The sequence below is a fragment of the Macaca fascicularis genome, chromosome 5 (genome assembly GCF_037993035.2).
Source record: "Macaca fascicularis isolate 582-1 chromosome 5, T2T-MFA8v1.1".
NCBI classification, from domain to species: domain Eukaryota; kingdom Metazoa; phylum Chordata; class Mammalia; order Primates; family Cercopithecidae; genus Macaca; species Macaca fascicularis.
Window position 1 is genome coordinate 38,789,597 of NC_088379.1, and position 25,747 is coordinate 38,815,343.

General features: G+C 40.3%; 1 protein-coding gene across 4 annotated transcripts in view; it reads right to left on the minus strand.

Moving 5' to 3' along the window:
• Positions 1-278: 278 nt before the first annotated feature.
• The window catches only part of UGDH (UDP-glucose 6-dehydrogenase), a 29,083-nt gene continuing 3,614 nt past the window's right edge, over positions 279-25,747 (minus strand). For 3 of the 4 annotated variants that reach the window (XM_005554705.5, XM_045392263.3, XM_015450252.4), the window contains 11 exons: positions 22,843-23,011; positions 15,315-15,416; positions 11,890-12,090; positions 11,582-11,779; positions 10,981-11,128; positions 9,803-9,897; positions 6,819-6,949; positions 6,093-6,226; positions 5,272-5,363; positions 4,739-4,849; positions 279-1,457 (listed from right to left, as the gene is read on the minus strand). In XM_005554705.5, the coding sequence (XP_005554762.1) occupies positions 1,347-1,457; positions 4,739-4,849; positions 5,272-5,363; positions 6,093-6,226; positions 6,819-6,949; positions 9,803-9,897; positions 10,981-11,128; positions 11,582-11,779; positions 11,890-12,090; positions 15,315-15,416; positions 22,843-23,004 (1,485 nt within the window). In that variant the 5' untranslated portion in view covers positions 23,005-23,011 and the 3' untranslated portion in view covers positions 279-1,346. The remainder of the gene's footprint in view (positions 1,458-4,738; positions 4,850-5,271; positions 5,364-6,092; positions 6,227-6,818; positions 6,950-9,802; positions 9,898-10,980; positions 11,129-11,581; positions 11,780-11,889; positions 12,091-15,314; positions 15,417-22,842; positions 23,012-25,747) is intronic. The other variant, XR_012434790.1, reaches the window with a different exon arrangement.

The window sequence follows — 25,747 nt, forward strand, 5'->3', positions numbered from 1 at the left end:
TACATGCATGAGCCACCATGCCTGGTCAAACCATTTAACATGTGACCATGTAAAAATATAACAACCATTCTTAGTTCACTCGTGGCTGGCCAGATTTGACCCATGGGCTACAGTTTGCCAATGTTTATTTGCTAAATTCCCTCCCTTTGTTGCATCATTTGAGAGAATATAATATCCTTTTCTCTAAAAAGTGAGGTGTCATTTTTTTTCCCCATCCAATGTCAGGCTGTCATGACTCAGTTACTTGTGCATTGACAAAAATTACACCCATACAGTTGTTGATGGAGAACGTTTTATTTATGGAATTTTTATCTGTACAGATGCTTCTGTCCTCATCTTTATATTTGTCTCCCTCTTCTCATTGAACTGCAAAATTCCTGAAGGATGAGACCTGGGCTGTTTAATGCAATCTGTACATTCTCAGCAGAGCACAAGTATCAAATGGACATCGGATACATTTTAATAATGATCTAACACAAGCAAAAATAATCACTGAAAATATAAAACTCAACAAGAGACATAAGAAAAAAAGCAGACGGAAAACAAAAAAAAATTCTTATTTTAGAATGATGCTATACGTAACTTGTAAAATATTTAAGTTTTTATACATGAGATTATATTGGTTTCCTTAAAGAAAAAAATTACAATTAAGAATGGAAATTAAAATGTAAAACCAAGATAAATATTTTTGGCTTTTGGACTTAAAAAAAAAAAAAGATTAGTGAGGAAAACCAAGAAATAATGGGGAGAGAAAGAAACACTACTACTAATTTTCTCTTTATGATTAAAAAAAATAATCTTTTAACCATATTTGGGGTGACTAGAAATTAACAGTGATGATCCTTTTGAGTTAAAAAATCAGTGACACATTTTATTAAAACAAAAGGAACAAAGGAACTCTAACCAGACCATACATGTAAAGGCTATTTAGCATAGCAATTTCATGGATTCAAAATACATCTTTAATGACAAGCAAACCAATAACCAGGAAAAATGAAGACTGTCCTTCCCTTTATAATGTGATATTAAAGTGCGGCCTGTGGACAATTTATAAAGTGTTTGAAGTTTAATTTTTATTTTACAAAAATTGACACTATTAAAACCAACATGATTATCTTTCATTCATCCAATAACTGAGCTAACAGTATTATAAAAATATGTAAAAAAATTCTAGATTCATAATTACCAGATATGCTAATACCCATATAGCTAGTATAAATCTGATGATTAAAAAAATAGTTTTGTTTCCTTAAAAACACTTGGTTCATTTACCATTTAATATCAGATATTTGCTATCCCGAAGTACCAAAAAAAAAAAAAAAAATCACAAATAAAAATGGCAATCTCTACACTTTAGGTTTCTTGTTAGGTGGATCTTGAAGACTAAACTTTGGAATTTCACCAGAAGGAGCATATGGAATTCTCTTTGAAGACACCTTTTTGCCAATTGTTTCAATCTGAAAAAAAAATTTTAAGAGAACTATTAATTATATAAGTGTAAGAATTTACAATGTACCGAAATGGGAGCAGGGGGAATCTAGATTTTTTTCTTAGAAAAGGATTCTCAAGTTGTCTGGGTTGCTATGAGAGATCTTTGGTTTCTTCCCTATTTTTTGTTTCTAGAATTAATCTACACTTCATTTTAATATTCATATCTAGACTTTCTCACTCCTGCCATTCCCACACCTGACTCCCTCAAAGTCGTCAATTATGTGCCACCACTGTCTTTAGAAACATGCATGAAATTAACTGACCAAATTCCGGTGAGTTCATATTTTATTTCAAACTCCATTCTCATTTCAATTTCCCTTGTACTAAAAATCCTGCAAAAGCTAACAGCATAATCTTTTTTTTTTTGAGATGGAGTCTTGCTCTATCGCCCAGGCTGGAGTGCAGTGGCACGATCTTGGCTCACTGCAACCTCCGTCTCCTAGGTTTAAGCAATTCTCCTGTCTGCCTCCTGAGTAGCTGGGATTACAGACATGCACTACCACGCCTCGCTAATTTTTGTATTTTTAGTAGAGATGAGGTTTTACATGCTGGCCAGGCTGGTCTCGAACTCCTGACCTCAAGTGATCTGCCTGCCTTGGCTTCCCAAAGTGCTGGGATTACCGGCATGAGCCACTACGCCCTGTTTGTAACAGCATAATTCTTTTTCTTTTCTTTTTTTTTTTTAAATCGAGTCTCACACTGTCGCCCGGGCTGGAGTGCAGTGGCGCGACCTTGGCTCATGGCAGCCTCCGCCTCCCAGGTTCAAGCGATTCTCCTTGCCTCAGTCTCCCAAGTAGCTGGGATTACAAGCGCCCGCCACCACACCAGGCTAATGTTTTTGTATTTTTAGTAGAGACGGGGTTTCACTATATTGGCCAAGCTGGTCTCAAACTCCTGACTTCGTGATCCACCCGCCTTGGCCTCCCAAAGTGCTGGGATTACAGGCATAAGCCACTGTGTGCTGCCAACAGCATAATTCTTAAGAATTCAGACTTCGGAGTCTGGAATCCTGACTGGCACTTGCTGCATTACCTAAACTCTCCAGGTCTTTCTTCCCACTTGTAAATTGTGTTACCACCACTTAACTCAAAGGGTTGTGGTAAGTATTAAATTAGGTAAAGTGCTTAGCATACAACAAGCCAGCCTTCACTGAATGATAATCAATTTTTGTTTTGCCTGTTACATTTTTCATTTATTCCATATATTCAAAATCATCTTCTTATTAAAAATACTACTTCAACGGTCATGAATTTATCTCCCCTCCACAGCAGAGATAAATATACTACTCAATTCTCTGTCTTTTGAATTATAAATTAATATTTAATTCTGACTCATACCACAAAAAAAGGGCTTCTGCTTTATATTAACCAGTTGTCTTAGTGACTTACAAATTCTCCTCATTTAGTGATTCCATTCCTAATTGTTTTTTTAATCATCACTAGGAAAGTTAACTTTTACAATAACTTAAAATCATTTAAAATATGTATTTCTCTACATATGTTTCCCCTTAGATGAGTAAAACAGGAATGACAGAAAATGTGTCTATGCCTTGCAAATAACCTTTTAAAAATAACATTCCTGAGTTTAGTCATGACCGGGGAAAACCGTCATGCTGTTACTCACTAGGGAGGGGTGGAATAGAAGAGTCCCCAAGGTCTTGGACGGAAGAGTTCACAGACAAGGATGCCATTTGATTCTTTCCACAAGCAAATCTCTCATGAAGGAGAAATGGGCACTGAGTTCTAAATAAGGACCTTCACCAAGTTGGTGAGAGGTTTAAGAGAACCAGATCAGATATTTTTGAATAGCAGATTAGGCCTTACTTGTACCTCTCCAAGATAGCTGGTGCTGAGATGTGTATAGCAAGCTATCAAACACTGCTGCTTTTCTGCTCTGCGTGGGCACTACGTTGACTGCAACCCCCTGGCATATTTTTTTATTCTCCCTAACTTACTCCACCTCCCCATCCTCCTATCCCCATATACACACTGCTCTAAGGAAATGGAAAGTAGCTTCTTATTAATACTTTTGGGACTCCTTGGAGAACTGAAATAGATGTAACATACAAATACACTGTTCTGGGTGGAGGCTTCTCTCAGCTTTCCAAATGTTCCATAATTGACAAGCTGTTTTTTGTTTTTTGAGGCAGGGTCTCGCTCTGTCACCCAGGCTGGCATGCAACGGCATGATCTCAGCTCATTACAACCTCTGCCTGCCGGGCTCAAGTAATCCTCCCACGTCAGCCTCCCATGTGGCTGGGATTACAGGCGCAGGCCACCACGCCCGGCTAATTACTATTATTTTTTTTTCCGAGATGGAGTCTTGCGCTGTCACCCAGGTTGGAGTGCAGTGGTGTGATCTTGGTTCACTGCAACCTCCACCTCCCAGGTGTAAGCAATTCTCCTGCCTCAGCCTCTGGAGTAGCTGGGATTACAGGCATGTGCCACCACGCCCAGCTAATTTTTGTATTTTTAGTAGAGATGGGGTTTCACAGTATTGGCCAGGCTGGTCTCGAATTCCTGACCTTGTGATATGCCTGCCTCAGCCTCCCAAAGCGCTGGGATTACAGGCTTGAGCCATCATGCCCGGCAATTTTTGTATTTTTTTTTAGAGACAGGGTTTCGCCATGTTGGCTAGGCTGGTCTCAAACTCCTGACCTCAAGTGATCCACCTCCACAGCCTCCTAAAGTGCTGGGATTACAGGTGTGAACCACCATGCCTGGCCAGTTGATAAACTTTGAATCAGAAGCGGGCCAGTACCATTGAAACTCCCATATATTTCATTCAGACCCCTCACAGCACTGGGACAGTGCTGAGTACTCAGGAGGTATAGGATGAACACCTGCTGATTGACCAAGACCTCTTTCTTTCTCTACCTTTAGATCACAAATTTAGGGAGGAAGTAGAATAGTCAGAAAAATCCCAAAGGGACTTCCTAAAGAACTGACATGTTGTCCCAGAGTTAGGTTAGTGCTAAGGAAAATAAGAAAATTCTAAAACCCACACAATGGGTTTAAAAAGCAAATGAGCACTTTCCTAATTGTTGAAATAAACTTCTGATATTGATTTGGTTCCCCAAAAGAACTGCCCTAGAACTTCCCTAGGTGTCATCTTAATCAGCCAAACATATTCTGACCTGCTGTGATGGTCTTTTGATGTCAACTTGACTAGATTATAGTCCCCAGTTGTTGAATCAAACACTAAAGACCAAACAAAAAGAAGAAAAAGGGTCCAGGATCATGATTACCTGGAAGCCAATGGTTTGTAGTTCATTGTGGAGCCCATCCAGGACACGCCGTCCATCGAAGATAAAGGCTGGCTTTAGCATTTTTTTATGAATGCGTTCATAATCCAATTCCTGTAAAGACAAACCATAGGAACAATTAAAACACATACATGAGCTGGGCGCAGTGGCTTATGCCTGTAATCCCAGCACTTTGGGAGGCCGAGGTGGGTGGATCACGAGGTCAGGAGATCGAGACCATCCTGGCCAACATGATGAAACCCCATCTCTACTAAAAATACAAAAAATTAGCCAAGCGTGGTGGCAGGTGCTTGTAGTCCCAGCTACTCAGGAAGCTGAGGCAGGAGAATGGCGAGAACCCAGGAGGCAGAGCTTATAGTGAACTGAGATGGTGCCACTGCACTCCAGCCTGGGTGACAGAGCAAGACTCTGTCTCAAAAAAAAAAAAAAAACACACATACATGAACACATACTCAACCTTAGCTGATAATGGAACACCTCTAGAATTTTCCTTAGTATCATTTCTGTTACCTTACCTTAAACATGTCCCACTCAGTGCAAATAACAACAGCATGGGCACCATCACATGCTTCATATGGATCCTTGGAAATGGTCACGAGGCGGGACACTGTAACAGCAACAACAAAAAAACAGAAATAAGGAGTTATTTGACATTACAGTAGTTCCCCCCTTATCTGCAGGGATACATTCCAAGACCCCCAGTAGATGTCTGAAACTGTGGAGAATACTGAACCCCTATATATACTTACACACATACTTGTTTTTTGAATCTGATTGCCAAAAGTTACTAAGTGACTAATGGGCGAGTAGCATGTGGAATGTGGATATGCTGGACAAATGAATGATAAATGTTCCAGGCAGGATGAAACAGTACACAATTTAAAACTTATGAATTGTTTATTTCTGGAATTTTCTTTCTAGTACTTTCAGACTGCAATTGACTGCAGATAACTGAACCCATGGAAAGAAAAACCACACATAAGGGGGATAGTACTATAGATACTCTAACACTAGGACTGCAGAAGAGTTGGGAATAATCTGATTTTAGCATCAGTGGGAGTGATGGTGGCAGGCCCCAAAATCTGCCTTGGAATCATCTCCTTGGAATTTTGGGGCTTTGTGGAATATGTTGGAAAAATCAATGGACCAATCCACAGCTGATCACTTCAAATCAGTGTTGATGACATTATGCCTAAGACTTTAATTTCAGAGAAATGAGGTTTAAAAGAAGGCCTACCAATGATATCAATGATAAAACTGAACAACCTAAGGTTTCCAGAAGATAAAAAGTTTTAAGGTCTGTACTCAAAATGATTCATGAGACTCAAAGCCTTACCTTGGTCATCCTCTGAAACACCTGGATGAGAAAGATCCACAACTATTTGTTCCCTAGGTACTTTTGGATCATATATATGGAGGTGTGCGCCTTCATCCATCAAATATTTGCTAATATATATACTAGAGGATTCTCTATAGGAAAAAAAAAAATCAGTATTGCTAAGCTTTACATGGCATTATATTCTAATACCAGGGAGTTTAAGATACAGGTAAAATTATATTTCCTTTTTTTTTTTTTTTTTTTTTTTGGAGACAGAGTCTTACTCTGTCACCCAGGCTGGAGTGCAGTGGTGCAATCTTGGCTCACTGCAAGCTCCACCTCCCGGGTTCATGCCATTCTCCTGCCTCAGCCTCCCGAGTAGCTGGGACTACAGGTGTCCACCACCACGCCTGGCTAATTTTTTTGTATTTTTAGTAGAGATGGTGTTTCACCATGTTAGCCAGGATGGTCTCAATCTCCTGACCTGACCTCGTGATCCACCCACCTCCACCTCCCAAAGTGCTGAGATTACAGGCGTGAGCTACCACGCCCAGTCAGGTAAAATTATATTTCTTAAGCTGGTGGAGTGGTGAAGATATGGATGTTTATTTTTATTCTTTATATTATATATATACATGTATTTTATGCACACATCCACCAATCAAAAAATTAAGATGTACACATCCACCAATCAAAAAATTAACACAATCTCAAAGGGCTTGAAATATTTTAAAAAACTGATACCTCGTATCACCAGTGTCCTTTTTGAATGCAAATCCCAAAATAGCTATCTTCTTATCAGTTACTGTATTAAACAGACTGTCTATGATCCGGGAAGCAAACCTCCTCCTTTGGTAGTCATTCATGTCTATCACCTGAAATTACATGTACAATTGTGCAATGATTAGTTAAAAGAGGTACGGCCTATGACACACATTACTCAGAGTTTTATGGTGAGTGCTATTGTACAAATACAACACTTACATATAAACAGGAGGCAAAAATTAACCAAACTCTAGTGCCTGTGGATTTAAAACAAAACAACAACAACAAAAAAAGAATCACCCATCCCCTTCCTTAAAGCCATCCTAGGCCAGCAGTGGTAGCTCACATCTGTAATCCCAGCACTTTAGGAGGCCAAGGTGGGCGATTGCTCGAGCTCAGGAGTTCAAGACCAGCCTGGGCACCACGGTGAGACCCTGTCTCTACAAAAAATACAAAAATTCACCAGGCATGGTGGCATGTGCCTGTAGTCCCAGCTACTTGGGAGGCTGAGGTGGGATGGCTTGAGCACAGGAGGCAGAAGTGGCAGTGAGCCAAGATCATGCCACTGCACTCCAGCCTGGGTGACAGAGCCAGACCCTGTCTTAAATTTAAAAAAAAAAAAAAAAAAAAGCCATCCTAAAAATTTGTAATTTAATTTGGCTTGATTTTCCACGTATAAGGCTAGGATGGATGCAAAAATTGGAGTGCACAACCAAGTTTTAATTCTAAGCGCATTTCAGGTTCAGCTATGAGACCAGCCTAAATAAGGCACATAGGAAACCATATTCTCCTTAGCCCGTGTCTCTAAACTCTGTGGAAACAAGCTATAAGCAATCAAACCCCAAAGTATTCCTTCATTTGCTTGTGCTCCACTATTTACAAAAATTCAGTTTCAGTGGAAAGTGAGCAGGGAACAAACAATTATGGTTCTAGCTACCTCTGGATGAACCATACCACCACAAATATTTGACAAGGTTTTTAATGAACTAAATGTTATACGAGAAGAGTCTCCGATCACTTAATCTGTTAAATTTAGGTTGGTAACCAGGTAGGCAAAGCAAAAGAAATTTTTTTTTAAGGCTTTAAGCTTCCAGGGACCATCTCAATCAAACCTTGAGAGCTTAAGCAATTAGCCCAAAGTGCTGGAAAATCAAGAGTTTATCTGCAATTTTCACATGATGAACAGTGAGATAAAGCCATCATGATGGATTGACTGGAATGACACTAAGTGTATCTGTTTTCCCTTAAAAATGTGCATTTCTGGCTAGGCAGGGTGGTGCGCCTGTAGTCCCAGCTACTCAGGAGGCTCAGGTGGATCACGTGAGCCCAAGAGTTGGAATCTAGCCTGGGCAACTCAGTGAGATCCTGTCTCTAAAAAGTAAAACATTTTAAAAAAAGAAACGTGCATTTCTTTAGATTCCCTCCCATATCTACTGCTGAAACCTGAAAAATTATAAACTCAGGGGGAAAATATTTGGGAAAGGCACATATACCAACTAGTAATTGGGACAAATTACTTAATATCTCTGTGTCAGTTCCCTCATCAAATAAAGGGGATAATGTTAGTGATGAGGATTAAATGATACTGTATGCGAAGTGCCCAAAAGAGTACCCAGTACAGGGTAAGCATTCAGTAAACATCAACTCTACTTCCCAGAGCTCGCTTAATGCTTCCAATTTGGGAAGGGTTTCTAATTTTAGCTCTGTGAGTCTGAAAGGTTCAAAACAAATAACAACAAACACAAAACCACTTGAAAGCATGACAATATAGGTTCTGTTTGGTTTTTTGAGATGAAGTCTCGCTCTGTCATCCAGGCTGGAGTGCAGTGGCGCAATCCTGGTTCACTAGAACCTCCGCCTCCTGGGTTCAAGTGATTCTCATGCCTCAGCCTCGCTAGGCCAGTCTCGAACTCCTGACTCTCAAGTGATCTGTCCACCTCAGCCTCCCAAAGTGCAGGGATTACAGGTGTGAGCCACCACGCCCGACCAATGTTATAATATAGGTTCTTACTTTACTTTGATTTTATGCCTTTCAAGACAGAGAAGAATTAGGCTAGGTTCACTGGCTAACACTTATATTCCCAGCACTTTGGGAGGCAAAGACGGGAGGACTGCTGAGCCCAGGAGTTTGAGACCAGCCTGGGCAATATGGTGAGACCTTGTCTTTACAAAAAAATTTTTTTAAATAAAAAAATTCGCCAACGTGGTAGTGCATTCCTGAAGTCCCAGCTACTTGGGAGGCTGAAGTGGGAGGACTACTTGAGCACAGGAGGTCACTGCAGTGAGCAGGGATGACACCACTGCATTCTAGCCTGGGTGACAGAGTGAGATCTTGTCTCAAAAAAAAAAAAAAGAGAAGAATTATAATTAAGGATAATTGTTTTTGTTTTACTCTGGGAGCAAATTTAGCTATAAAATTAGAATACTGGTTTATCACAAACTTCCATCAACATTGATTAGCAGGAAAGATAAATTAAAAACACAGATACCCAATAAATAAACATAAAATAAGCAAATTGAATATACTAATGTTTGACTTCCTGGAATAAATAAATTCCATCAAAAATATTTCATGGATAAAAAGTGACATGCTTAATGAGAAGCTAAACAGAAATTGCTATTATTATTGCTATTACTATTATTATGTTAGAGACAGGGTCTCACTCTGTTGTCTGTGCTACAGTGCAGTGGAGGGATCATAAGTCACGGGAGCCTCCAACTCCTAGGTTCAAGTGATCCTCCCACCTCAGCCTCCTGAGTAGCTAGGACTACAGGTGTGCAGCACCATGCCTGGCTAATTTTTAAATTTTTTGTAGACATGGGGTCTCACTATGGTGCCCAGGTCAGTCCCAAATTCCTGGCCTCAAGTGATGCTCCTGCCTTGGCTTCCTAAAGTGTTGCGATTACAGGTGTGAACCACTATGCCTGGCTAAACAGAAATTATTACCTATAAAGATTAATACCTGCTGCCAATAACGAGCTACTTCTGGCAAATTCAGAGCCTCACAGAGATAAACCAAATTCAGAACATCCTTTTGGAAGCAGCTCCCACCAAACCCTACAGAAAGAAAAAAATAAACAATATTTTCATGTAAGAACGAGAAAACTCAATCATGTGACAAATTTCTTTATACTAAATCAGAAACCTTATACTAAGATTTTTTAATAATAAAATTCAGATAGATAAATAATAGGCTTCTAAATTATGTAAAATTTGCAGGCAACAACTCCACAAGTAACTTCCAAATAATTTTCTAACTAAAGTTTCATTATGACTACGTTTAACTTTTTATATTGTTTCCTTTTATCTCCTATTTTTTTCTCATTCATCTAGTATGACTGCCCCACATTCTTTACTCTAGCAGAGGGTCAGCAAACTTTTTCTCTTTTTGAGACAGAGTCTCCCTCTGTCGCCCAGACTGAAGTGTAGTGGTATGAACATGGCTCACTGCAGCCTTGACCTCCCAGGCTCAGGTGATCCTCCTACCTTAGCCTCCCAGGTAGCTAGGGCTACAGGTGTGCATGACTAATTTTTTTTATTTTTTTGTAGAGCTAGGGCTTCACCATGCTGCCCAGGCTGGTCTCAAATTCCTGGGCTCAAGCAATTCGCCTGCCTTGGCCTCAGTCTCCCAAAGTGCTGGGATTGTAGGCATGAGCCACTGTGCCTGGCCTGGGTTAGCAAACTTTCATGGCAAAGGGCCAGACAGTAAATATTTCAGCCTTTGTGGACCATTCAGTTTCTGAGGAGACTATTAAACTGCCACTGTAGCTCAAAAGCAGCCATAGACAATATGTAGTCTAATGGTCATGGCTGTGTTCCAATAAAATTTATTTACAAAAACAAGCTGTGGACTGGATTTGACCCAAGGGCCATAGTTTGCCCACGCTTGCTCTAATGCAATGCAGTATGCAGTAAGGAATAATATGGCTTTGGAGTTAGAAACATCTGGTCACTCAGTTGCATGACTTCGAGCAAGTTGCACAAATTTCCCTGGGTCTGAAGCATCTCTAAAAAAGAAAATAACAGCATCTTCCTAACAGGTTATAAGGATTCAGTGAGATATATAAAGCACCGGTACCAGCAGATAATATGCCTTCAGTAAATAGTAGCTCTCTTTATTAGAGAAAAATTTGAATTTACCAACACTGGCTTTTAGAAACTTGTTTCCAATTCTTTGGTCCATTCCAATTGCTGTTGCTACCTCTTCTACATCAGCTCCTGTTGCTTCACACAGAGCACTTATGGAATTAATGCTGCTTATTCTCTGGGCAAGAAAAGCATTTGCTGCCTTAAAAAAAACACACACACACACAGAGAAGAGTAAGATAGGCTAAAACAGCAATTTTACACATCTAGTTTATATTTCATTGCGTTGATGCAAATTACTGAGGGAGATACATGAGATACTGATGAGCTCAATTTGAGGAGACAATGGATGGGTTAGAAAGGGAAAATGTTTTAAATTAGAGAGGACCGATGATTAAGAAAAAGGGTAAAGAGAAGGAAAGAGTGATAAAAACCAAATTACTATTTTAAGATTTCATAATTTTTCAGAATATTTTATACCCTGATATATGATCTCCCTTGTGAAAATTATTTCATAATTTAAACGTGCAAGAATATGATCTTCAAAAGCATAACCTCTTACTACTATTAAAAAAGTATCTGTGTAGCTTATCAGGCTTAAAATAAATAAGTATTTGGCTTTAATTTAATGGAGAGTTGAATGCTATATACTAACCAGTTTGGAAAGCTCTGAAGACCAAGTATTAGTGGTGAGGATCTTTTCTCTGGGAACCCAGTGCTCATATACAGCACACAGGGCCTGCACAGCTCTCTGGCCCTCTGGAGTTTCATCCCCTCCAATCAGTACCCTGTCTGGGTACTTTAGGTCATTGATGGCCGTTCCCTCTGCCAGAAACTCAGGGTTGGACAGCACCTAGAATCCCAATGTAAAGGAAAGTTTTAAGCTAGAATTAATTTTGGGCAACTTTAACACATCAGTATTTACATAAGAACAACCAGATTCTAATGCTTCATTTTTTATACCTGTAGATTCAAGTTGGGTTTTGTGTTTGCATCAAATATGCGACGAATACTTTCTGCTGCCCGCACTGGAACCGTGCTTTTCTCAGTCACAATTTTGTACCCATTTGAGTTTTGCACAATGCGTCTAGCACAAGCTTCAATATACTTCAGATCTGCTGCCCGGCCTTTCCCCATTCCATAGGTTTTTGTCGGAGTATTCACCTGATGAAAGTATATGGGATAAAGAACAGAGTGCCTATGAGATAGGGATTTCAAGATATATCCTGAAGTCCTGGTTAAAGTGTGGAGTTAACAATCATCAGTAGTCCTGATTTAATCCTCTGTTAGTTCCACAGAAATAATACATTTTATAAATATAATCATCAGAAGAAATAGCTTGAAGCATCTAGAGAACTCACTCAATAAATTTTTGTTGGGAAGCTACTATCTATATGCCAGATAACTAGGGCAGGCAGATTCCAGGTAAGCCCCGAAGATATATAAATGAATGAGACAGTTATCCTAAAGGACTTCACAATCTGAAATGAAACATAGGCCTTTTCTTATTTCTTATTCTCTTTCTTTATTGTATTAATATATCATTATAGTCCTTAAAAATAAATTTAAAGTCTTTTTTTTTTTGAGATGGAGTCTTGTTCTGTTGCCCAGGCTGGAGTGCAGTAGTGCAGTCCCGGCTCACTGCAACCTCTGCCTCCCAGGTTCAAGCGATTCTCCTGCCTCAGCCTCCCAAGTAGCTGGGACTAGAGGCATGCGCCACCACACCCCACTCCTTTTTTAAATATTTTTAGTAGAGACAGGGTTTCATCATGTTGTCCAGGCTGGTCCAAACTCCTGACTTCAGGTGACCTGTCCACCTCAGCATCCCAAAGTGTTGGGTTTACAGGTGTGAGCCACCGCGCCTGGTCTCCTTTCTTATTCCCCTATTTTTATAGTCCTGTATCAACAGTCTTTTAAAATATTGCAATATTATTCACAAATACTTTCTGAGCTCATTAAAGCTAGACATTATCTATCATCTTCAGGATACAGAATACTATGTGGACAAAGACTTGCCTTTTTTTTTATTTTTTTATTTTTAAGACAGAGTCTTGCGCTGTCACCCAGGCTGGAGTGCAGTGGCATGATCTCGGCTCACTGCAACCTCTGCCTCCTGGGTTCAAGCGATTCTCCTGCCTCAGCCTCCTGAGTAGCTGGGATTACAGGTGTGCCACCACGCCTGCCTAATTTTTGTATTTTTAAGCGGGGTTTCACCATGTTGGCCAGGGTGGTCTCAAACTCCTGACCTCAAGTGATCTGCCTGCCTCAGCCTCCCAAAGTACTAGGATTATAGGCATGAGCCACCACACCTGGCCAATGGACGAAGACTTTCCTTTAGAGGAAAAAAAAAAAAAAATCATGAGCCCAGAGTCTAGGCATTTAGTTTTGGATTACATGTAACCTTGGAGAAGTGTGGCTGCCTCTGCCTCAATGACCTCATTGGAAAATGAGGATAGCAGGCTCTCTAAAAACTAACACATGAATGTTATGATGCTCTGACAAAAATGAAAGTGCTCTGAAAAGTCTAAAACTTAAAGGGAATAGGAATTATTTTTGAACTAATAGTAAGTAGTACTAACTCTCTTCTCTTGATGAGATTATAACCCAATGGGAGACTAAATAAAGGAACCAAGTGAAAATAAATCAAAACTTGAAGATTGAGTTGAGGTATGAAAAGCAGGAGGAAAAAGTTGTTTATATGCATGGAACAACTTAGGGCAAGAGTTAGATGTAATGGTGTACAGAAAGGCAGACAGCTCATGATGTAGGGTGAAACTGGCTAGAGATGGGAGATGACCAGACAGCTTCCTCTGATAAAGGAGCTTTGAAAACAACAGTTGAAAACTGATCGCTACAAAATAATTCCTGTCTGGCATTCAAAAACAGATTATTTTTAAATGTCCTTTCTGCAGAAAATTCTTCTATTACCATTCCAGGCTCTGGTCACCTAAAAATTAGACTAAGTAACTCATTGATTTTTTTCCAGGTACCTAGCTACTCCAAAATATTTTCTTTTTTTTTTTTTTTTTTTTTTTTATGCCTCTACTCTAAGTTTCTGCAAGTTTAAATAGCTTAAATAGGGGATGGGTAGGTAAATCATAGAAGCTGCATGCATCAATTTCTCTGAAATTATTAAGGAGGTCAAAAAGAAGAGACTGGATTTTTTTTTTTTTTTTTTTTGAGACAAGGTCTCCTGTCACCTAGGCTGGAGTGCAAGGTACAATAATGGCTCACTGCAGCCTCAACGTCCGGGGTTCAATCAATCCTCCAACCTCAGTCTCCCAAGTAGTCAGGACTACAGACACATAGCACCACGGCCACCTAATTAGAGACAGGGTTTCACCATGTTGCCCACACTGGTCTCAAACTCCTACGCTCAAGCGATCCGCCTGCCTTGGTCTCCCAGAGTGCTGGCTGGGATTACAAGCATGAGCCCTTATGCCCAGCTCATAAAGATCTTAAGTCAAATAACACTGTCACTCAGCTTCCAACTGGTGATAGCTATATCATTACACACAGAATATTTGAACAGATGGTTACTAGGACAATAAGATGTAAGTTGCTTTGGTTCAAATAGTGGATTACTAGAGTTTAATCTCAAGTGTTGGTTCTGTTTTTTTCATTATAAAGCCACATTATGAGGTAAAGATGTCTGTTGGTTAGCCTGATAATCTAACCAACATATGCCAAGTTACAAACAATTAATATAAAATTCATTTAGAGAGGAGATGCCTGTAAGTTTGCAAACTGATTTTCTTCATCTCACCTCTGCCAACCACTGGAAACAAGAAATAATGATAATATGAAATATATTATCATTACATGTGCTTTCATGTTACCAGAATTTCCTAGTTCTTTTTTTTTTTTTTTTTTTTTTGAGACAGAGTCTCGCTCTATTGCCAGGCTGGAGTGCAGTGGTGCGATCTCGGCTCACTGCAACCTCTGCCTCCCAGGTTCAAGCGATTCTCCTGCCTCAGCCTCTTGAGTAGCTGGACTGGCACACCACCATGCCCAGCTAAATTTTGTATTTTTAGTAGAGACAGGGTTTCACCAAGTTGGCCAGGATGGTCTCGATCTCTTGACACCCGCCTCGGCCTCCCAAAATGCTGGGATTACAGGCATGAGCCACTGCACCTGCCCATTTCCTAGTTCTAAATCTCAGAACTTTGTTTGAGTTTACTTGTTCAATGACTTGAAATGACATATTTGATCAGATGATTATGGGGTTTTGTGAACTGTTAGATAAAGTGACAACCAAAATTCAACTGGACAACTCTATACTCAGCAATGTTGAGGCTTAATATCAATGGATTTACTATTAAAGTATGATGAAACTTTTATATAGACAAGAACACATTAAAATTCACACAGCAAAGGAAAATACTTACAGAAATAAATACAAGATCAGCTTCTTTGATGGCATCATCAATATTGGTAGAAAAAAATAGATTTTTTCCTCGACAGGATTCTACCACTTCTTTTAGTCCTGGCTAGAAAGAAAAAAGACATATAGCTTGCCAGTGATATGAGATAACCTAATAGTATAGAATTACATTTGTTAAAGGGGATGGTAACATTGTAATTTAGAGGTCTAGGTTGTGCTCAAATTACCTTTGTGGAAAAGTTAAGGATCATATACCAAAGGCCATAAGTGCACATCTCATTTTTTAAATAGGGACAGGGTCTCACTCTGTCACCCAGGCTGGAGTGCAGTGGTGCAATCTCAGCTCACTGCAGCCTCTGCCTCCTAGGCTCAAATGATCCTTCCATCTCAGCCTCCCAAGTAGCTGGGACCACAGGAGCCACCAGGCCTGGCTAATTTTTGTATCTTTTTTTGGTAGAGATGGGGTTTCGGGGTTTCACTGGGTTGTCCAGGCTGGTCTCAAATTCCTGGGCTCAAATAATCCTCCCATCTCAGCTTCCCAAAGTGCTGGGATTATAAGAGTGAGCCACCATGCCCAGCCTATTTTATTTTATTTTATTTTATTTTATTTTATGAGACAGAGTCTCTTTCTGTCACCCAGGCTAGAGTGCAGTGGCATGATCTCGGCTCACTGCAACTTCCATCTCCCGGGTTCAAGCAATTCTCCTGCCTCAGCCTCCCAAGTAGCTGGGATTACAGGCATGCACTACCACACCAGGCTAATTTTGTACTTTTAGTAGAGATGGGGTTTTACCATGTTGGTCAGGATGGTCTTGAACTCCTGACCTCAGGTGATCCACCTGCCTTGGCCTCCCAAAGTTCTGGGATTACATGCATAAGCCACCACACCTTGCCTATTTTATTTTTTGATACAGGGTTTCACTCTGTCCCCCAGGCTGGAGTGCAGCTGCATAACAGCTCACGCAGCCTTGACCTCCCAGGCTCAGGCAATCCTTCCTGCTCCTCCTCCTAAAGTGCTGGGATTATAGGAGTTAAGTTACCATGCCCTGTCTCATAAGTATACTTTAGTAAATAAAGCAAAATGGAAATTGCCATTAAACTTGCTACAATCAGAAGAGCAGCTCATTTAATGCTTTGTCATTGTTTACCATGTGCCTTACTCATAAGAGTTAACTATTAACTGTGAGTATCAACACAATTTTCAGAAAATTCAAGGTCCTCTTTGATTTCAAGCAAATATATGATTTTGCATTGTCATTATGAATGCACATTTTTACTCCCAATAATTCAGGCCAATACAACTGGCTGTGAAAGTCAATTTACTCCATATATACTTAAATAAATATACATTTTTCTAAGTCCTTTTGCAAGGAACCCTTTAATTTTTAAAAAATTCCCAGTTTAACAGGAGATATATTTATGTTAAGAATATGGAGGGGTATAAAACCACTTAACAAATATTCTTAATTCAAGCCTAAATCTGATTGGACCTGTACCTTTAGACCTAACTACCAATTTACATTAAATAAAGAATAAGTTGAAAAACTCCAAGGAACCCAACCAGCAAAATCTAGACTGAAAAATTTCTTTTTTTTGAGACAGAGTCTTGCTCTGTCACCCTGGCTGGAGTGCAGTGGCACCATCTCGTCTCACCGTAATATTCACCTCCCAGGTTCAAGTGATTCTCATGCCGTAACATCCCAAGCAGCTGGGATTACAGGCGCACACCACCACACCTGGCTAAATTTTGTATTTTTAGTAGAGACGGGGTTTTTACATGTTGGCCAGGCTAGTCTCAAACTCCTGGCCTTAAGCGATCCACCCACCTCAACCTCCGAAAGTGCTGGGATTACAGGCATGAGCCACTGTGCCTGGCCTAGACTGTGATAATTTCTAGCCAATAAACAAACTGGTTTATTCAACCAATAGATATTGCTTGAAGCCCAACTATTGTGGGCTACCAGCCTGGGCAACATGGCGAAATCCCATTTCTATGAAAAAAATTTTTAAAAATAGCTGGGCATGGTGGCGCGTGCCTGTAGTCCCAACTATTCGGGAGGCTGAGGTAGGAGGATCACTTGAGTCCAGCAGACGGAGGCTGCAGTGAGCCAAGATCGAGCCACTGCACTCCAGCCTGGGCCACAGAGCAAGGCCCTGTCTCAAAGAAAACCAAAATTATCTTTTAGAGATACATGATAAAGTATTTATGGATGAAATTATAAGTAATCAGCATGGTGGTAGTTGGGAAGGGAGACTGGCCATGTAGATAACTGGTGAAACAAGATGATAGACACACAGAGATTCATTGTACTATTATCTTTAATTACATGCTTGAAATCTTCCATCATAAAAAGCAAAAAACAGACCTAAACCACTGAAGCTCACTCTTAGGGGAGAAACTTCAAACAATATCCATCCATAATATTATGGATGTTTAGAAAACTATATCTATAGCAAAGTGAAAGCCCCTTCAGGGGCCATAGGTCTGGCATTACATATAGAGGCAACTCCCTTTTCTTCAATGGTTCCAAGGTCTCTTAACATAAGTAACTGGAGGATGTGAAAAATGTACATTTGAATTTCCATTAGTTTGATTAAAATAACGGGACAAGCAAAATATATGAACCACTGCAACCATAAATATGATGTCACCAATCACAGTAACAGGTTTCCTTGGTTATTTTGGCTAGATTCTAGAAAATGAGGGAAAAGTTTTATAGAGTCGGGATTTGCAGAGAATAAAATTTAATTCAGTCCCGTGTATAATCTCCTAATATTTAAAGTTACTAAAATTAGAGCAATGCAGAATTCATATACATATAATAAAACTTCAATAAAGACTTACATAATTTTATTAAAATCAGTGGGATCTTTGTAGATCTCCAAAACGGATGCAGAAGCAGTTAATAATATAGGTTCTATCTGTTATTAGGTTCATTATGTAATTATCATAATTGGTATATAGAATGTATATGGTACTTTTAATGGAAGAACTCAAATTCTTTCACAGGGTAAAATTATCCTCAGTAAAATGAAAAAAAAAAAGGCAAATTATCCATTTTTTTTCTTTAAAGTAGTTATTAATTTTTTTTTTTTTTTTGAGATGGAGTCTCTCTCTGTTGCCAGGCTGGAGTGCAGTGGCGCGATCTCGGCTCACTGCAACCTCTGCCTCCCACACTCAAGCAATTCTCCTGCCTCAGCCTCCCCAGTAGCTGGGATTACAGGCGCGCACCACTACACCCATCTAATTTTTTTTTGTATCTTTTTTTTTTAATACAGACGGGGTTTCACCATGTTGGCCAGGATGGTCTCGAACTTCTGACCTCAGGTGATCCACCTGCCTTGGCCTCCCAAAGTGCTGGGATTATAGGTGTGAGCCACCACACCTAGCCTACACTGTATTTTTTAATGAACAAAGTTTAAAAAGCAATATCTATTCAATAAATATGGTAACACAAAAGGATGTGTTTTAACTGTTAAATATTAACAGAATCTACTATTTTCTCAGTAATTCATGTAATGAGAGAAGAAAGAACATTAACAGTAAGTCAAAGCCCACTGTATGCCCTCTCCGAGTCACTATTGTTCCCAAATTACCATCATGCTGAATTCTATAATCATAGATTAGTTTGCCTATTTTTGAACCTTATGCAAATGGAATTATATAGTATGTACTCCTTTGTGTCTGGCAACACTACTTTTGTAAGATTTTAACCATATTCTTTTTTTTTTTTTTTTTTTTTTGAGACGGAGTCTTGCTCTGTAGCCCGGGCTGGAGTGCAGTGGCCGGATCTCAGCTCACTGCAAGCTCCGCCTCCCGGGTTTAGGCCATTCTCCTGCCTCAGCCTCGCCCGGCTAGTTTTTTGTATTTTTAGTAGAGACGGGGTTTCACGGTGTTAGCCAGGATGGTCTCGATCTCCTGACCTCGTGATCCGCCCGTCTCGGCCTCCCAAAGTGCTGGAATTACAGGCTTGAGCCACCGTGCCCGGCCTTAACCATATTCTTAAGTGCAGGAGTAGTTTCCTTGATTTTCAACACAGTAACAGTATTTTGTTGCAGTATTATACCATAATTCATGTAGCCATTCTTTTTGTTTGTTTGTTTGTTTTTTAAGATGGAGTCTCACTCTGTTACCAAGGCTGGAGTGCAGTGGTGCAATCTCAGCTCACTGCAACCCCCACCTCCCAGGTTCAAGTGATTCTCCTGCCTCAGCCTCCCGAGTAGCTGGGGCTACAGGCATGCGCTACTACACCTGGTTAATTTTTGTATCATTTTAATAGAGACAGGATTTCACCATGTTGTCCAGGCTGGTTTAGAACCCCTGACTTCAGGTGATCTGCCCACCTCAGCCTCCCAAAGTGCTGGGATTACACGCATGAGCCACTGCACCCAGCTTCATGTATCCATTCTATTGCTGATTAATATTTAGGTTGTTACTTCTGTCCTTTACTGCACATATGTATGCATATTTGTTGGATATACACTTGGAATTGCTGGGTCACAGACTAATAGTTTTTTTTTGTTGTTTTTTCGAGAGAGGGTCTCACTTTGTTGCCCAGGCTAGAGTGCAGTGGTGCCAACAGGGCTCACTGCAGCCTCAACCTCCTGGGCTCAAGTGATTCTCTTGCCTCAACTCCTCAAGTAGCTGGGACCACAGGCACATGCCACAATGCCCAGTTAATTTTTAAATATTTTGTAGAGACAAAGTTTCACTATATTGACCAGCATGGCGTCGGCCTCCAAAAGTGCTGGGATTACAGGTGTGAGCCACCGCGGTTGGCCTTTAAAAAAAAAAAGAAAGAAAAGGAACAGGGGTCTTGCAATGTTGCCCAGGCTGGGCTTGAACTCCTGGGCTCAAGCAATCCTCTCGCCCAGCCTTCCAAACTGTTGGGATTACAGGCGTAAGCCACTGCGCCTGGCCTTATTTTCAGCTTTAGTAGATACTGTCAAACAGTTCTGCCAAGTGACTGTACCAATTTATATTCTTACCAAGCAGAGCATAAAATTCTAACTGCTAAACACTTGGTATTGTCAGTAATATTATTTTAACTATTCTGATGGGTATCATTATTCTTATTTATTTATTTACTTATTTGGAGACAGAGTTTCACTCTGTCACCTAGGCTGGAGTGCAGTGGTGCGATCTCAGCTCACTGCAACGTCTGCCTCCCAGGTTCAAGCAATTCTCTCACCTCAGCCTCCTGAGGTGCTGGGCTTACAGGCATGCACCACCACACTTGGCTAATTTTTGTATTTTTGGTAGAAACAAGGTTTTGCCATGTTGGCCAGGTTGGTCTCGAACTCATGACCTCGAGCGATCTGCTCACCTTGGCTTCCCAAAGTGCAGGGATTACAGGTGTGAGCCACTGTGCCCAGCTGTATTTTTTTTTTCTTTTTATTTGGAGATGGGGGTCTCACTATGTTGCCCAGGCTGGACTTGAACCCCTAGGCTCAAGTGATCCTTCTGTCTCAGCCTCCTGAGCTGCCAGAACTAAAAAGCCATGCCACCACGCCTGGCTTATTTGTGAAGACTAGAATATACTGCTGGCAGAATTCATTACTGAATGTTTGGATATAAGTATGGCTTACAGGGTTTCAAATGACTTGCAACCCTGTTATCAATATCAGCATTACAGAACTCTCCATCAAGTTATCTTTCCAAAACATTTTTTTAAATTACCCTAAATCGAATATAGTAATATATATATATATTCTTTTTTGAGACGAAGTTTTGCTCTGTAGCCCAGGTTGGAGTGCAGTAGCGTGATCTCAGCTTACCACAACCTCCACTTCCTGGGAATAAGCGATTCTCCTGCCTCAGCCTCCCAAGTAGCTGGGATTATAGATGCGCGCCACTGCATCCAGCTAATTTTTTATATTTTTAGTAGAGACGGGCTTTCATCATGTTGGCCAGGCTGGTCTTAAACTCCTGACTTCAGGTAATCCGCCCGCCTTGGTCTCCCAAAGTGGTAGGATTACACTTGTGAGCCACTGCGCCGCCAATATTTCAATCCTAAATCTGATTCAGATATAATAAGTAAATCTATGTTTTTGAGTGACTACTACTCTATGGGTGCTTTTTCATAGATTCCCATATCTTCTATTCCTATAGATAGCAGGCAGACCTATCTTAGAGATAAAACTGGATTGAGACTTTCCTTCTAAAAGTCTAAGGCAACTAAAGTCTATGGTTGATAACAGTCATAAATAAATAAGCTTTGGCTGGGTGCGGTGGCTCACACCTGTAATCCCAGCACTTTGGGAGGCCGAGGAGGGGCGATCACCTGAGGTCAGGAGTTCGAGATCACACTGGCCAACATGGTGAAACCTCGTCTCTACTAAAAATACAAAAATTAGCTGGGAGTGGTGGTGGGCACCTATAATTCCAGCTACTAAGGAGGTTGAAGCAAGAGAATTGCTTGAACCCAGAAGGCAGGTGTTGCAGTGAGCCAGGATCGGGCCACTGTACTCCAGCCTGGGCAACAAGAGCGAAACTCCGTCTCAAAAAACAAACAAAAAATAACCAAGCTTTTCTTGGGGAAAAAAACAAACATATTAATATTAGCTAGAAAATGCTACCATCAAATTTTCAAATGCTTTCCTGTTGAGTTTCAAAAGCATAATATGATGAACTCTTTTTACAGTGAAATATCAAAAATAAAAAAAAAAAGGAAACCAGATAGCTCAGTAAAATAGTTAGAAGCATATTTTTCTAAATTCTGTAAATTCACAAAAATTTTGAAATTCCAGTTAAAAAGATTTGTGGCACCAAACTCTAAATATGAAAGATGCCATTTATCCATCTAAGGTTTATGTGATGTTAGTATAATAATCCAAAAATATATTAAACTTATATTAATATTATAAAAGTTTTATTTATTTTATTTTTACAGGATACCACTTTTTAACTTTATTATAATATGGTAATGATACTAACAGACAAGATTGGAAAATAGGGAAGGCGGCCAGGTGCAATGGCTCACACCTGTAATCCCAGCACTTCGGGAGGCTGAGGCGGGTGGATCACCTGAGTTCAGGAGTTCAAGACCAGCCCAGCCAACATGGTGAAACCCCATCTCTACTAAAAATACAAAAATTAGCTGGGTGTGGTGGTGGGCTCCTGTAATCCCAGCTGCTCAGGAGGCTGAGGCAGGAGAATTGCTTGAACTTGTGAGGTGGGTGTTGCTGTGAGCTGAGATTGCGTCATTGCACTCCAGCCTGGGCGCCAGAGCAAGACTCTGTCTCAAAAAAAAAAAAAAAAAAAAAATGAAAACAGGGAAGAGAAAAAATTAGCCATAATCTCACTGCACTAATACAACCATTCTGATAGACTTCTTTCTGGTCATTTTTCCTACCCACATTACCCAAAGTAATGTGTTCTAATGTCCATATGTTTTGTATCCAGATTTTTTTCATTTAATTTCTTATCAGTTACAGTTATAGATTTTATATTAATAGTGCATATAAATTATTTAATAAAGAAAGTAAAAAAACAAAGAGCATAAAAACACAGAGTTGTTTAATAAGCTTACCTCATAAATAGGAAGTGTAGGAGAATTCCATGCATTGATTCTTGATTCATTGACATCAACAACCGTTACCCTGATTTCAGGACACATACGAGCAATGACACTACAGGTGGGTCCTCCAACATAGCCTGCACCGATGCAGCAGATCTTCTTAATTTCAAACATGATTGTACTAGAAGGAAAAAAGTAAGACTGTTCTAGTATTGAAAACAGAAAATTCAAAGAAATCATATTGTACTTTATAAAAACTGTCAAGGTGACAGATACCTGGAAAGATTTCCTAGATTCACTCTGAGGAATTATGAAAATAGTGATTTAAAAAATAACATTCCAATTGGATGACCTAGACTGTTCTCAGCTGCACTAGCATGAAACATATGGAAATAATCACAGTAACTGATATTACTGAAAGGGAGCCACAAAGATTATAATGACCTAATATTTAGAAAGTAAAGAATCAAAGCAAAACATTCCTTAGAGCTATAATACACTAGGACAACCTTGATTGCTGACCGAAAGTTCCAGGATGAACATAACTGTACAATTTTTGCTTAAATAAATGCTAGTGTACAAAGATGTGTTTATAACAGGTTTAGATTACGATGATATGGAATAAGATTAGTTCCACAGTCCAGAATTGGCCTCTGAGATTATATGCCCTACACACTACTTTGGCTTTCAAAGTTTACTTTTAGGTACTAGGCAATAATCTTAAACTCCATTTCAACTTTAATCAGAAACCATAAGGTGGTTAAAGAAAATGTAATTTCTGTAATTACCAAAGCTGTTACGCAGATTTTTTTTCTTTCCAGTGCCAGCAGAAAAGTGGGTTACACAGATTTTGATAGATTTTCAAAAGCATTAGGTGAACTGATTCACACTAATCAACATGGCAAGGAACTGATTTATACATAACTATGCTCATTTATCTGTTATAAGGAGAACTGTCCAACTGATCAGATTCTTAGAAGCAAAGAATGCTTTTGCCTTGCCAAGACCTCAGACATCATCTAATCTAACCCATTCAGATTCCAAAGAAAAGGAAAATAGTAATCACAGAGTTTAAGAATTTTTTAGTGTACTCCTGTATGGATCAGAGAACGCACTCTGGAAGGCTGGCCTAATTTGAAGCCCTGGCAAGAAGAATATCCCTATTATGAAAAAAGACAAATCATATACTTAAGATTATCCAATTCCTTTTGGTTTGAATCTGTATTAAACAATATTCTAAATTTTCATTTAGTTCTCTGGATAGATTTCCCTACTAGAAGAAAACGAGCTGACTAATCCATGTAAGCATCCTGGACTGTTTGTAGCCTGTGTTAATAAACCACTAATCTGGCTTATACATTGATCTTTAGTGGTACAGATATCAACTCATGGAGTCTGATCCCTCATGACTTTTTTTTTTTTTTTTAAATGAGACAGAGTCTTACTCTGTCGCCAGGCTAGAGTACAATGATGTGATCTCAGCTCACTGCAACCTCCGTCTCCTGGGTTCAAGCGATTCTCCTGCCTTAGCCTACCGAGTAGCTGGTACTACAGGCACACGCTACCACGCCCAGCTAATTTTTGTATTTTTTGTAGAGATGGGGTTTCACCATGTTGGTCAGGATGGTCTCGATTTCTTGACCTCGTGATCCGCCCGCCTCAGCCTCCAAAAGTACTGGGATTACAGGCATGAGCCACCCTGGTATTTATTTTTTTTGAGACCGAATCTCACTTTGTCACACAGGTTGGAGGGCAGTGGCATCATCTCGGCTTATTATAACCTCCACCTCCTGGGTTTAAGTGATTCTCGTGCCTCAGCCCGCCAAGTAGCTGGGACTACAGGTGCATGCCACCACACCAGGTTAATTTTTGTATTTTTAGTAGAGAAGCGCTTTGCCATGTAGCCCAGGCTGGTCTGGAACTCCTAAGCTCAAGCAATCTGCCTGCCTCAGCCTCACAAAGTGTTACGATGACAGGCATAAGCCACTGTGCCAGGCCCCTCATGATTTTTAAAAAACAATGAAAAGAAATAGAATTGGCCGGGCGCGGTGGCTCAAGCCTGTAATCCCAGCACTTTGGGAGGCCGAGACGGGCGGATCACGAGGTCACGAGATCGAAACCATCCTGGCTAACACGGTGAAACCCCGTCTCTATTAAGAAATACAAAAAACTAGCCGGGCGAGGTGGCGGGCGCCTGTAGTCCCAGCTACTCGGGAGGCTGAGGCCGGAGAATGGCGTGAACCCGGGAGGCGGAGCTTGCAGTGAGCTGAGATCCGGCCACTGCACTCCAGCCTGGGCGACAGAGCGAGACTCCGCCTCAAAAAAAAAAAAAAAAAAAAAAAGAAATAGAATTTTGGTAAAATAGTAAAAATGGACAGAATTTTGAATCGTATGATTCAATTAAATAAAGCAGGCCGGGCGCGGTGGCTCAAGCCTGTAATCCCAGCACTTTGGGAGGCCGAGGTGGGTGGATCACGAGGTCAGGAGATCGAGACCATCCTGGCTAACACGTGAAACCCCGTCTCAACTAAAAAAAATACAAAAATTAGCCGGGAGCGGTGGCGGGCGCCTGTAGTCCCAGCTACTCGGGAGGCTGAGGCAGGAGAATGGCGTGAACCCGGGAGGTGGAGCTTGCAGTGAGCTGAGATCCGGCCACTGCACTCCAGCCTGGGGGACAGAGCCAGACTCCGTCTCAAAAAAAAAAAAAATAAATAAATAAATAAAAAATAAATAAAAAAATAAAGCAATATTCTTAGCCATATGAAATAAATTTTTAAAAATTATTTATTCTGGCCGGGCATGGTAGCTCACGCCTGTAATCCCAGCACTTTGGGAGGCCAAGGAGGGTGGATCACCTGAGGTCGGGGGTTCAAGAGCAGGATGATCAACATGGCAAAACCCCGTCTCTACTAAAAAT